The 12551-nt window shown below is 45.9% G+C and overlaps 1 protein-coding gene across 5 annotated transcripts in view; it reads right to left on the bottom strand.

Moving 5' to 3' along the window:
* Positions 1 to 12160, bottom strand: part of MTCL1 (microtubule crosslinking factor 1) — a 511680-nt gene extending 499520 nt beyond the window's left edge. For all 5 annotated transcript variants that reach the window (XM_086964952.1, XM_086964953.1, XM_086964951.1 and 2 more), the window contains exon 1: positions 11239 to 12160. In XM_086964952.1, the coding sequence (XP_086821078.1) occupies positions 11239 to 12012 (774 nt within the window). In that variant the 5' untranslated portion in view covers positions 12013 to 12160. The remainder of the gene's footprint in view (positions 1 to 11238) is intronic.
* Positions 12161 to 12551: the final 391 nt, after the last annotated feature.

Below are 12551 nucleotides of genomic sequence, written 5' to 3' on the forward strand. Positions count from 1 at the left end.
TTAGAAGGCTTGACATCTGTACTATAAGGGCATCTATTTGGAGCCCAATTCTCTTCACAGATGTTTTTGCATGCAGAGAGCTGAGCATTTCTAAGGCAGGAACGAGTAGGTTTTCAAATGAGTAATACAAAGAAATTATTTCCCTCTGCATGGGCCTCTCTGAAACAGATCGATGCTTTCTTGCCATCAATAGAGCCAATTCAACATTTTGCTGTACGTAGGTGGCATTCCCTCTTGAGTTCTCCTGGCTTAGATTTTACTTCCAGAGAAACACGTTTCGGCAATCCAGCTGTGAAATCGGGGAGTCAGTCAGTTCTAAATTACAGGATTCCTCTAAGGCAGAGGCTTTAAAAACTTGCAGTTCGAAACCTTTATTGAGCTGTAGGTCCTCCTTTGCGGAGAGACCCTTGAATTACATGCATGTTCTGTAACTCAAATATTATTTTTTTTGTAATTGTGATTATCTGCCTCACCCACATTTGTGTTTTTCCTTGATTTGTGTGAATCTGTCCCATTTTGTTTTCACAGCCCGTGCTTTGCTGTTTGCGTGCGTCCTTCCGAGTCACGTCATCTTTTCACAGGGATTCATCTGGGCATGAAGGAGGGGACGTGGGGGGAGGGCGCGCCTCTATCGCCCTATCGATCACCCCTTCACACACGTGAAAGATACAGAGGCCGGAGCGTGGCAGGGGAGAGCCGCATCTATAAATCAGCCGCGGCTGACACCCACCTATTATTGACAAAAGCCTTCCATGCAGCTAATGCGAATGGATGGGCCACTGGTGTTTGATAATAAAACATCTCAAAATTCGTTCCGGAATATGGGGGAATCCTGAAACAAAGGCTGCCCTTTTACTGCCTGGAATCCCCTGTGCATACCTCACCTACCCATTGTCTTATGCAGGAGGGAGCCAGCCCCTTCAAAGGCGTGAATTACAAGCAGTAAACCACTTCCTTCTTAAAGCAGAATCGCGAAACGAGGCTTAATTTCCGGTTTGGCTAACACACGACAAAGCAGGATGGCAAACAAATGATTGGTCATCGTGTTGCATCTGAGAATAAAATGAATACAATACCTGGGTGGTGCTAGTTTGCACCAAAACTATTGAGTAGCATATTATATACATCTCATTTTACTATTTTTTTGTGATATCAGTATTGTTTTGTGGCATGATGGGTCTGTTATCATTATTTGCCTATCTACACGAAAAAGAAACATTAATTTGTTGCCAAAAAGCAGCATTGACCGTCGTAAAATTAAATGGAGCAAAATAGCCCCGAGGCGCTACTTGGCAACATTTTACATTTTGGGGTGTTCTATTTTGCAACATTTTCTTTTAACATCAGTCAGGGATGTTTTGCAACAGGAAACAGCAACTTTTGTATTTTGTTTATGGAGAGAAAACAGGAATGTTCACTTTCGTTTTGCAAAACAGCCCTGGCCCCTGGAAAAAGAAAGGGAGCATATTCGCCCACACTTACATTTATACAAAGAGGAAAAACATTTCAATCAGAAATGTTCTACTCAAGAGGGATGACGTACTCAGCATGAGCGTCAAATAACTGGATGCGTAAGGTAAACCAGAGAGGGTTATAGAAATCTTGTACCAAACAGCGATTGTGTATCAACCCTATCTATGCTTATGACGAACACAGCTCTTCATGAGGCACAGTGGAGCTGTGCTCATGACGAGCTACTGCCTCGCCACTTTTTGTGAAACAATTATTTTTACATTTCTCTAAGTTATCTACTGAGATGAAATTCTGATGGTTGTATAATTGCACAATATGTTAAAAAAAAAATAACCTGTACAGTTGCAAACACAATGCATTATAACTTATTTGGAAAATATATAGCTGAAAACTGAAAAAAGAGAGAATAAAAGAAAAAGAAAATGTAAAAAACTTCAAAAATAAATTGTCTGAGTAGTAGAGTATTGTGTTTTTCCCCAATTTTTGAGCTAATATTAGCCACAAGGAAAGAAATATAGGTCTAGAGGGATTACCGTGTATAATAAAATAGATTAAATGCCATACTCCCTCCCAAACAATTTTTCAAGGTTGTAATTCTCCAACATTATGTTAGCGCATCCATTCAGAGGCCGCCTGTCTACATCACGCTGCCCAGCTGTATTAACTAAGAAGTTCCACGTGCCTAGGGTTTCAGTTCTTAAGACTGCGTGGGTTTTCATCAGCCATGTGGGTCACAGCAGGTGAAACACCAATCCGGAGAAGTCACATGCAGAAGCAGAGCACAAGACTCCTCTGATAAACAAGGACCCTGAGGTCTCAAAGCCCCCACAACCCTCCACTGTCCAATCACTCACCGCGGGGGAGGGATCTTCAAATAACAAACCCAATAGGAAAAATATTAAGAGCGCTGAACGATAGGGCATTATTAAAACGTATAACATAAAACATGTTCTGCCTTTGTATGTTTTTTGCGAAAAGACAGAAAATGTATTAAACATTAGTGGTTTCAAAACCATAACCAGGAATGACGACATTTTTCCTCAAGAATTGCAAATTTTATGTATTGAGAAGGCTAGAAATTAGCACAGTGGCTGAGGTACTGCTCTCAAATGAACCAATACCTCTTGGGAAATCCGCATAGGATTAGAAAAAAGAATTAAAGAAGAGGTAGCATGGGTACAGTGCTTCAAAAATGTTACTGTAGGGCTCTACTGTGCTTTATGAATACATTTCTAGTCACCGAAACCCCTCGATGACGTTAATGAGGACAATAAATGTGTACACATGATGTGATGCGTCTTGAATTGTAGGTATCAGCGCCGAGACACCAATCTGTATTTGTGCGCTATATAAGTTTTATAAATAAATAAATAAATAAATTGAACAACAACTGTTTGTAAGAAAATTAAAATATGAAATTTAGGGACATTCTGTTTAAAATTAATTTTAATTTCAAATCAATCGGAGATGCTTTTCTTTTGACTGCCATTTTGCTGTTCGTGGAACAACTTTTCCGATTTACAAACCTCATTGAGGAAAATCTTTTGCTAGGAGCTTATGGAGGCAAGGCCAGTTCATTCATGCAAAGAAGCGATAGAGACGGCTATTATCTTGTACTGTAACCTAAGTATACAAACTATATAAATTATATGACAATCAGGGTGTGGTTATAGTTAGGTCACAGTTTCCATAGGAAGAGTGTCTATTATTTCACTAAATACTTTGGTGCTGTTTGATGAATCTTTGCAAAACTTTCCAAAACAAAGTTCATCCACACAGCTCCTTCCTGGAAATTTTAGGAGTGATCTGTCAAGCAGAGGGGGCAGAGAAAAAGAGTGAGCCTGACACATTGTTTTTCCATGTTAATTCCCATTGGAAATTTTGGGAAGCGAGACAGAAAACAGCTGAATGAAATTACACCAAATTTGATAGAAAGTAAGAATTTTACTCGGAAAGCATGCTTTTTGTGATTTGGTGTCCATTCTGATGTTTGAAAATGTGCGTTTAAAGAGGTGCTTGGGCTGGGCTTGAAAGGGTTAAAAAAAAGTACATATATATATATATATATATTTAGAATTGTTGGTCCTACTGGAGTCCTGCTGGACTCCAAAGTACCTTATAGTAAAAAAATAGATTGATCTGATTGGCTGGCCGCGTGGCCAACTCACACTGAGTACGGCTAAAGGCTGTACACGGCAGGGGGGTTGGGCACTGGGCCTGGCTTGAGGCCAGATCCTATGGCAACAGAATGCTGCTCCTTTAAAAGCTGTAGTGGGGAAGTTGGGTGAATATGATAAAAAACCTAGAAATGTACTGGAAAAAGACACGGCTAAAGTGATGTTATAGTTAGACATTGTAATCACCTCTAATCTCTTACTGTGTTAAAAAAACGTGAACATTTACTGAGGAAAACATAGGTCAGAGTGATGTTATAATTAGGTGCTGAAATAAATACAAAATTAGAATGTAGAAACCAAAACCACTCAAATTCATCAGTTATAATTTAGTGAGCTAACTATAGTTTGCACCCACGCCATGCACTACTGATGACCTCACATACTACATCACTCATAACATGTTATATGACATCACTAGAATATATAAAACTGCAATCTGATGGTCCCAGTCCTATGATAAAGGCCCATGTACCGCTGAATTTGCAGGATCCTGGGTTATCACATACCGGATTCAAGGGGTAACCGTAAAAACTATTGTCAACATAGTCCCATGTACATCAAGTACGAAGCCAGTGTTATATTAGCGAGGTTCACTACACTTGCATCATGTCTCTATTCATTTACAATTTTAACAGTACCTCTGAAAGATGTGATCAACCAGCCTCACACGAGCCCTAAGCTACAAAAGCCCTTGTATTCCCTATTCGTGCTCTTGTGATCTTGCTGCTAATGCTCCACTGCACCAGTGTAAGGAAGTGCTCTGATTAGTAAGTAAGCCTATTGCTTACCCAAAGTATATTACAGTATGTACAACAGTGATTGGTCCATTACGCTCAACTTGTATGTATGTATGTATGTATGTATAAACTATTTTGTAGCGCGCTCCGTTACTTGGGAGTATCCTGGCGCGAAGGGAAAAGGCGGGAAACAGAACCACAGAGAAAACAACTTATATTAAACTCTTGAATAAGTGTGTTTTTAGATTTTTCTTGAATAGCGCCACAGTTTGGGAGGAACGCAGATGAAGAGGTAGGGCGTTCCAAGCCCTGGCCACAATCACAAAGATTGACTGGCCACCAAGTCTGGCACGTTTGAAACGGGGAAGGGACAGTTTCAGCAACGTGGATGATCTAAGAGAGCGTGCTGGCACATAACAAATAAATCTCTTTCTCAGATAGACGGGGCCTTGGCCGTGAATGGCTCTGAACGCCAGCACCAGAGATTTAAACAGGATGCGCTGCGCAACCGGGAGGCAATGAATGGTGCTCATCTCAGCACGTACGCTCTTCCATCTGGGGATGTTAAAGATCAGACGGACGGCCGCGTACTGGATAATTTGCAGGCGTTTCACCAGGTAGGCCGGAATACCGCTGAACAAAGCATTCGCGTAGTCCAGCCTTGCCAGTATCAGAGCTCGGGCAACCGTCTCCTTAGCCTCTTTAGGGAGCAGAGGAAAAAACTTGCGGAGCATTTTCAGCGTGGCAAAGCAGGTGCCTGTCAGCTTTTTTATATGCTCCTCAAATCTGAGATCCTCTGCAAACCAGATGCCCAGGTTTTTTGCCGGTCTTCCCATCTCTTTCAGGCTAGGAATGTTAGGGGGCCACAATGTGTTCTTAAACAGGGGGGGGAAGGAACCATAAAAAAGCACCTCCGACTTGTCCTCATTGCACTTCAGCTGGGCCTGAGTTAGCCAGCGAAATACAGAGGACAGACACCGATGAACTACTGATGGATCCAAATTGTCGTCTGGCCAGGTAAACAGCAGTTGGGTATCATCCGCATACCCTATTATCTTAGCCCCAAACTGTTCCGCTAGATAAACCAGGGGGGTGATGTAAACATTGAACAGTAAGGGACTAAGAGTGGAGCCCTGGGGGACCCCCGTAAGAAGTGGTTTAGGATTCGAGGCGTGGGGGGGCATCCAGACCTGCTGAGACCTGTCGGAAAGAAACGAAGACAACCAAGACAGCACCATTACCCCAATGCCAATAGTGGACAGCCTAGCGAGAAGGAGTTCGTAGGGGACGGTATCGAACGCGGCAGAGAGGTCCAATAAAATTAGGACCGCTCTACCGCCTCCGTCCAAACAGTCCCGAATCGCCTCAGTCATCTCCACTAGCGCTGTCTCAGTGCTATAAGTAGCTCTAAAACCCGATTGGGCAGGATGGAGGGCATTGGAAGATTCAACAAAATTCTCCAATTGTTGAAGCACCACCTTCTCACAAACTTTCGTAAGTGCTGGCAAAAGAGATATTGGACGATAGTTCCCAGGAACCGTCGCGTCCAATCCTGTTTTTTTCAAAAGCGGCAGAAGTTTGGCTTGTTTCCACCCTAGCGGCACCTCCCCTGAGGCCAAGGAGAGGTTCACTATCTGTGTGATCTCAGAACAGACCAAATCCGCCACCTCTGAAAGCACCCGAGCCGGGCACGGATCAGCGGGAGAGCCCGATTTCAGAGATTGCAGGAGGGGCAAGATAGCACCCTCAGCAACTTGGCCAAAGTTCAGAAGCTGTTGTCCAGAGCAAGGACATAGTATGGGACACATGTCAGTCACTACGCAGTCTGCAGACATAGCCGCCATAAGGTCCTGCTGGATCCTCGCTATTTTACTAATAAAGAAGGTGAACTTGTAGAAGCGCACAGTGGAATGTTGTAGATCCGAGACATGATATGCCACTGCAAATGCAAGCTTAACTCGACATTATACTGCTTTAACTCCTCTGGAGCACACATTAATGCATATTAGTTTTAAAGACCAAAAAATCACATGAAGCAGAAGTGGACACTATATATGCCATTTAGCTACCGTTACCTAACATGTGCAATCTAAATAGATCCCTCATTCTGGGAAGCTGTTAATTGAGGCATTCAGGGGCGAAATAAACTCAGCACATGTAACAGGATAGAGTCAATATGCAAATTCAGAAAACTCCATGACTACTAGAGGCATTTACTTCTCTGATAGAAGAAGCAATTAATTCACTAGTCACATCTCAAAAGCCTGCCCCTCCACTAATCGCCCCTTGTCTAGCATCTTTAATCCACATTCACACATTCATAACAGATGCTTTTCCAATGTGAAAAGTTCCAAACACCTTTTAGAAAGCAGCTACAGCCAAGAAATGCAGCTCCCACAAAAAGCTCTTCAGCAAACTTCCTATTTTTAATTGGCTATTTTGAGCTAAAGCGATGAACAGAGTAAACAAGAACCTATTGTGAAGATAGGTGCATGAAATTGAAGTTAAGACAATGGGGTCCAATACCCAGAAAGGGGTCCAATATGCAGTTCAACATCAGGAAAGTGGAAGGTGATGTTGCAGTTCCTGAAGGTATCAGGACGGTTCGGTTTGGTGCTACCCGTTAAGAGGTGCAAAAAGTCTCCATCAACCATTTCTTTCCAAATGGAAAAAATGCTGTCATTTTCTGGTAGCCCTCAACATCTTCTTAACCTCAATTGATCTACAAAACACATTCGTACCTTAATAGCAAGACATGATCAGAGGTTTATTGGGTTTTGATGGTAGCCTTTTTTTCAGTTTCAAGTCTGGCCATTTCGATTCAAATCACTGTTACGCCCAGCCTCAAGGTTCGACCACAAAGCTCATCTCTTTGTTGGACTGCTGCATGAAACATACCATTGATGTCTTTATCTAACTGAACAACTTGATGATTCGTGTCATTTATAGCAAGTCGGCTCTCTGTGCAATGCAAGGGGTATGCAGTCATCTAGAAAGACACGAATGGGCGATCACTGAAGAAATGAAGGCATGGGATGTATGGTATCTCTGTTGGTGTCACAAGAGCCAACATGTATTGGTGAACTAATGCACATGGAAATATATTGCCATTAGTTTTTACTGTTATCTCTGGAATGCTGTATCTGATACCTGTAATCCTGAAAATTCTGTAGTACAGAGGCCCAACTTCATAGGACTGGGACCATTAGATTCCAGTTAGAATTCAATTTGTGACCCCAATGCAGACGAAGTTGGAGTGAATCAATCTGGTGAAAAGTCCTGGCTTACCCTAGTTTAATGTTTCATCACTACCAATGCCAAATTCAGAAGCGGTGGGATGACCCTGGATGACAGGTCAGTGCAGGGCAGGTGGACTCTGTCACATGGTACCTGCTTCTCCGAATGACAGGACCCAACCGCAATCCGGTAGCCTCGATAGTCATTCACCCCACTCATCCAAAGTCAAGAAGTCCTTATCAAGGTGAACAGAGTACCAATGAAATAAGTGGATTGACGAGCACCCAATCAAATACTAGGGTGAGGCTGTCAAACCAAATGGGCCTGTGGGAAAAGTGCAATCACTTTTATTGAGCAGCATTGTATAGTCAATATGTGGACAATATGCAGGCTGCTCGTATCTTCCTCCGTCCAGGGATTTCTCTTTCAAAGGAAAAACTTTCCAACTGATCTGAGCCAGGTTTAATCGTCCATGACTGGGCCTATTCATCATCGGTGATGCTCTACTTCCACCCCACTGCAATAAGACTAAGGATCCGGCAGCATATATCCTGATTGCCAAGTGGCCAAAAAGTATGTTTGCTTTCCCTTCATTCCTTTCACCCTCTAGTATAGGAGGATGAAGGGACGTGGGCATTATGTTGGCACGTAATGTCCGGATCTCAGTATTTGAAATATTTGGCAGAACTCCCAGAATAGGTCTCTCCGCTAACCCAGTTTCTCTTCCCGTGGCCTTATCTGCATGCAAGACCCACCCTTACGCTGTGTGGGAACCGAGAGGCAGGGATAATGGTTACAGGGAATGCAAGATAAAGAGGCCAGAGTCTACACAGTAATCCAGATGCTTATTTACTTTACCATGATACAATAGATACTAGAAGTACTTTTTTACCAGGTGTGAAACAAAAGGTTTGTATACTGTCCTCTGGTCAGGCCTGCCCTTTGATTTGCCTAGAGACCTCCAGGCCATAAACAAAGCTCAAACAGAACTGCTAGTAGGGGCTTCTCCAAAGGGTCTCTGAAGATAGTGAACAATTATGGTGGCATAGGGGTTAAAGCCCTAGAGAAAATGGGAATTATTTTCTTCCGACCCCTTTAGTGCAATTTAGACTTGGTCTGGCTCTTCGTATTCCTCCAGATTTTCAGATGCCTGTAGAGTTGTCTTTACCTCCACTTTCTGCATCTTCTAATTAGGATACTCACTATCTGTTCTGGATGTCAGTAAGACCATCTGTTAACTGCGATAGACCAGCCTCATTCTGAGCTTCAGGCAGGTTGGTTTTGTGCCTTTGGAGCTACACAAAAGCGCACACAGACAAGCTCTGGTGTTTGGGATTGTTTACCAGTAGGCTATTTTTGTAAGTTTTACTCCAGGGCAATTACAGTAGATCTACCCATGCAAAGACAGCTTCCAAGACAGATTGCAGAGACCTATCTAGACCGGATTGAAGCTGGACAGCAACGCGGCCATCACAGCACACATTCATGTCCCATTAAAAGCTTGAGGTGTGAGCACTGATGGCTACAGATTGTGGGAAGGCTGCGCTAGATTCTTTGAGACTGTCATTGCACTGCTCCTCATTGAAGCTTGATGTCTGGCAGCGCATAGGGTTTCTGTGTTTACATCTGAATGTACTGCCTCTTATGTCCTCTGTTAGTTAGCGGGACAAGGGACAGGGATGGATATGCAATGCAAGGATGACTTACTCTTTGTAATATTCTTTATTCTGATCTCTGATTTTCCTTGTACCAAAACCTGGTCCCCTTCTCTACCGACAACAAACGTCTCTTGCTTTTGACATGGTCGCTTCTTGGGTTGACAATCACTCTTCACAAAGAGGAGAATCAATCTTTACGTTTTTTGTTCTTTTGTGGTGTCGAGGTACAGCAGTGTGTTTCTGGAGGGCTACCTTGGTATGTTAATCAATGATACAAACAGAGTAGAAATTTGACTAATTGGGATTACTGCTAACTAAAGTCGGGTATTACTGTACTGGCACATTTAAATGGCCCAACGTTCCCACAAAACACAGCCAACAAATGCCCTCAAGTCTTATGTGAAATCTTCAGCCAATTCTGGCTTTTAAGCCAACAATACTTTGCGCAGGGATACTAAACTCTCACTTACATTGTTAATAGATAAACTACAAATTCCAGAATACAATGTGCTGCGAAGAAACCTCGACTGGCTCAATCTGTTACAGATAACACGGAGGAGCCCTTTGGCAGCAACGCCCTTAACAGAAATTGTTTTTTTTTCTTGGCTTTTATTTTTTAAATAAGAATGAAAAGAAATACCGGCATTTAATGAAACGTCATCTTGTGGTACCAAACATGTTGTCTGATTCAGACAGACACAAGAGGGCAAGGCAACACAACACCGAGGCGAAAACACTGCTTAATTACACCATGATGAAGAAGTCCCCTGTGGGATGAAAACAAACCCTCACTCCCTACAGATAAGATAACAACACGTTAGTCGCTCGAGAACAGCAATATTGGACCCGTCAGCGCCTGCTGCTGCTGAATCATAAACCCAGTGCATGGATTCACAGACAGCTGTGGGTACCTCAGCTGTCACACGTCGTAACAAAACTCTCAGCGGTCTGAGATGAGCACATGTGACACGCACACAAAGACCGTGAAATCTCTTTGCTTCGTTCCTTAGTTCTAAGCATAGACTCATGCATCTGTCTTTTTTAAACTTTTTTTTTTTTGCTCCAGCTCGAGCGTTTGACAGTTATTTGGTTTGAAATGTGCAGGATTCAAGAGCAACCAATGGCGTTAGACTATAAAACCGCTTTCTATTCACAGAGCCTCATAGGGGCCTCTGTTTATTTACAGTAGCTGCATTCTGTCAAAACCAAGGCACGCCTTGCCTCCAGCGTTTAGGAATGGGGATGCCCGAAATATACTTTCCATTTATCACGCACATGGCCTAGTTTGCATGACTGAAGATTCCCTAAGCATAGCTGCTCATTTAAACTAATACAATATTTTTAGAACCACCGCAAAGCAATTTTTCGTTATCCCAGTAGTGGACTGTGTGACAGTCCTTAATATTCGTCAACTTACTTTCGTGCAGATAGTTCAATAACTACATAGCGTCACCTTCTTACTCATGAGTTTTTTAGGGTAAATTAAAGGTTTGACAAATTGTATACATTGCAGACTCCAAGACTTGCATGTATAGCGTGTTACCTCAAGTCAATGTTCTGTCACTCCTCAGAATGGGGTGTCATACAACATGATCAATGTGACATATAGTCATACCCGTGGACTCTACTGAGTGTGGTACCTACAAAGGTAACTGATAACATACATGGCAACATTTGGGGATGCTCAAATGACACTTGTCTGTTCGAGTGTAAATAATGTGCCACGGCAGCATTTGAAACATACAAGAGTGCACAGTCTTGGCATTTGTACAACCCGCCCAGTTATTTAAGCAGCAGTATGTGCCACCACATGTGATTGATGACACTGTATGCCATGCTTGATGCTAGCCCTCGGGACTGCGGAAGTGTGATCTCATCGCAGTAGTCATGCATTGTGCCAGGGCAGCTGTAGGCATGCCAGGGAGTGCCGGGTCGCCATGCCCGGCGTGAACTCACCTTAAGGTAGTCATTCTCAGACCGCAGCTCCTCCACTTCCCGCTGCAGCTCCCCATCCTCCAGGTGCAGCTCCTGCTGCGGTTCCTCCGACTCAGAGCCGCCCGTGGGCCCTTCCGCTGGTGCCAGCCCCCGCTGCTCCGTGCCCGCTCGCTGTGGGGCGCCCCTAGCGGCGGGGGCAGGGTACTGCGGCTGCTCGCGGTCGCTGGAGCCAGACTCGCTGCTCCCCGCCCCGGCAGCCGCCGGCCGGGGCTCGTCGGACAGCGGCTCCGAGAGACAGTCTGACAGGTCCGAGCTGCTGTCCGTGTGGCTCAGGCGGGTCCCGGGGGGCGGTGGGGGGGCCGCGGGGCTCCCGGGGCTCCCGGCCCGGGGCTCTCCTTGCAGCGGGCATCGCCTCCGCGGCGGCGGCTGCAGCAGCGGGGGCTTCCCCGGCTCCCCTCGCGCCCCGGTGGGAGGCTTGCCCGCGGCTGCTGTCCTCTTGGCTGCGGGCGGGGGCCCAGGCCGGGCTCCCCCCGCCGGCCTGGCCGCGCCCGGTGTCCCGGTCTTGCAGCCTCCGGTCCTGCGGGAGGGGCGGCTCTGGGTGGCCAGCTGGCCCGGGGTCGGCGGAGGCTGTTGCGGGCGACAGGCGGGGGGCTTCACGGGCGACGTCAGCACCTTCCCCTTGCAGTGCTGCGGCTCCCCCCGCAGGCAGGGCCGGGCCGGCGAGGGCGCCCGGTGCAGCAGCCGCCGCCGCTCGGGGCCCCCGCACTGCGGCTCCACGCCGCTCAGCGCCTCCATCCTGCCGGGGCTCTGCCCGCGGCGCACCACCGCAGCGCTGCCGCAGGCGGCCCCCTCCTCATGCCGGCACCCGGCCTCGCGGCTCACTCACGCGGATCCCGGCGGAAAATCAGCCCCTCTGCGGCCCAGTGCCGGCACCGCGGACAGCACAGCTCCGGCCCCTCCGTATTTATAGCAAACACCACCAGACGCTCAGTCCTCGCTCCGGCTTCTGCGCGCTTCGTATTTTTTCCTCCTTCTGCGAGGGACTCGAGGGATAAGATTGTATTAGCGAAGAGCGATTCCCGCACCTTTCATACAGTGTCCCCTCCCACCGTCATCCCTGCCAGCCTATTGTGGGCTACTACCCGCTGCGGCCGAGCTCTCCTCACACACACAGCCTCTGCGCCCTGGTGCTGTGCGCAGCGGCCAGCATCTCTCATCCCTCTCCTGTGTATCCTCTCTACAACTCCTCCTGCCCGCCTCCAGTGCTGCACGCTATTTAATCCCCTACACCTCGACAATCCCCGCTTATGTGTACACCGCGGTATTAGCTCTCC

Source organism: Lissotriton vulgaris, chromosome 4_1 (assembly GCF_964263255.1).
Source record: "Lissotriton vulgaris chromosome 4_1, aLisVul1.2, whole genome shotgun sequence".
NCBI classification, from domain to species: domain Eukaryota; kingdom Metazoa; phylum Chordata; class Amphibia; order Caudata; family Salamandridae; genus Lissotriton; species Lissotriton vulgaris.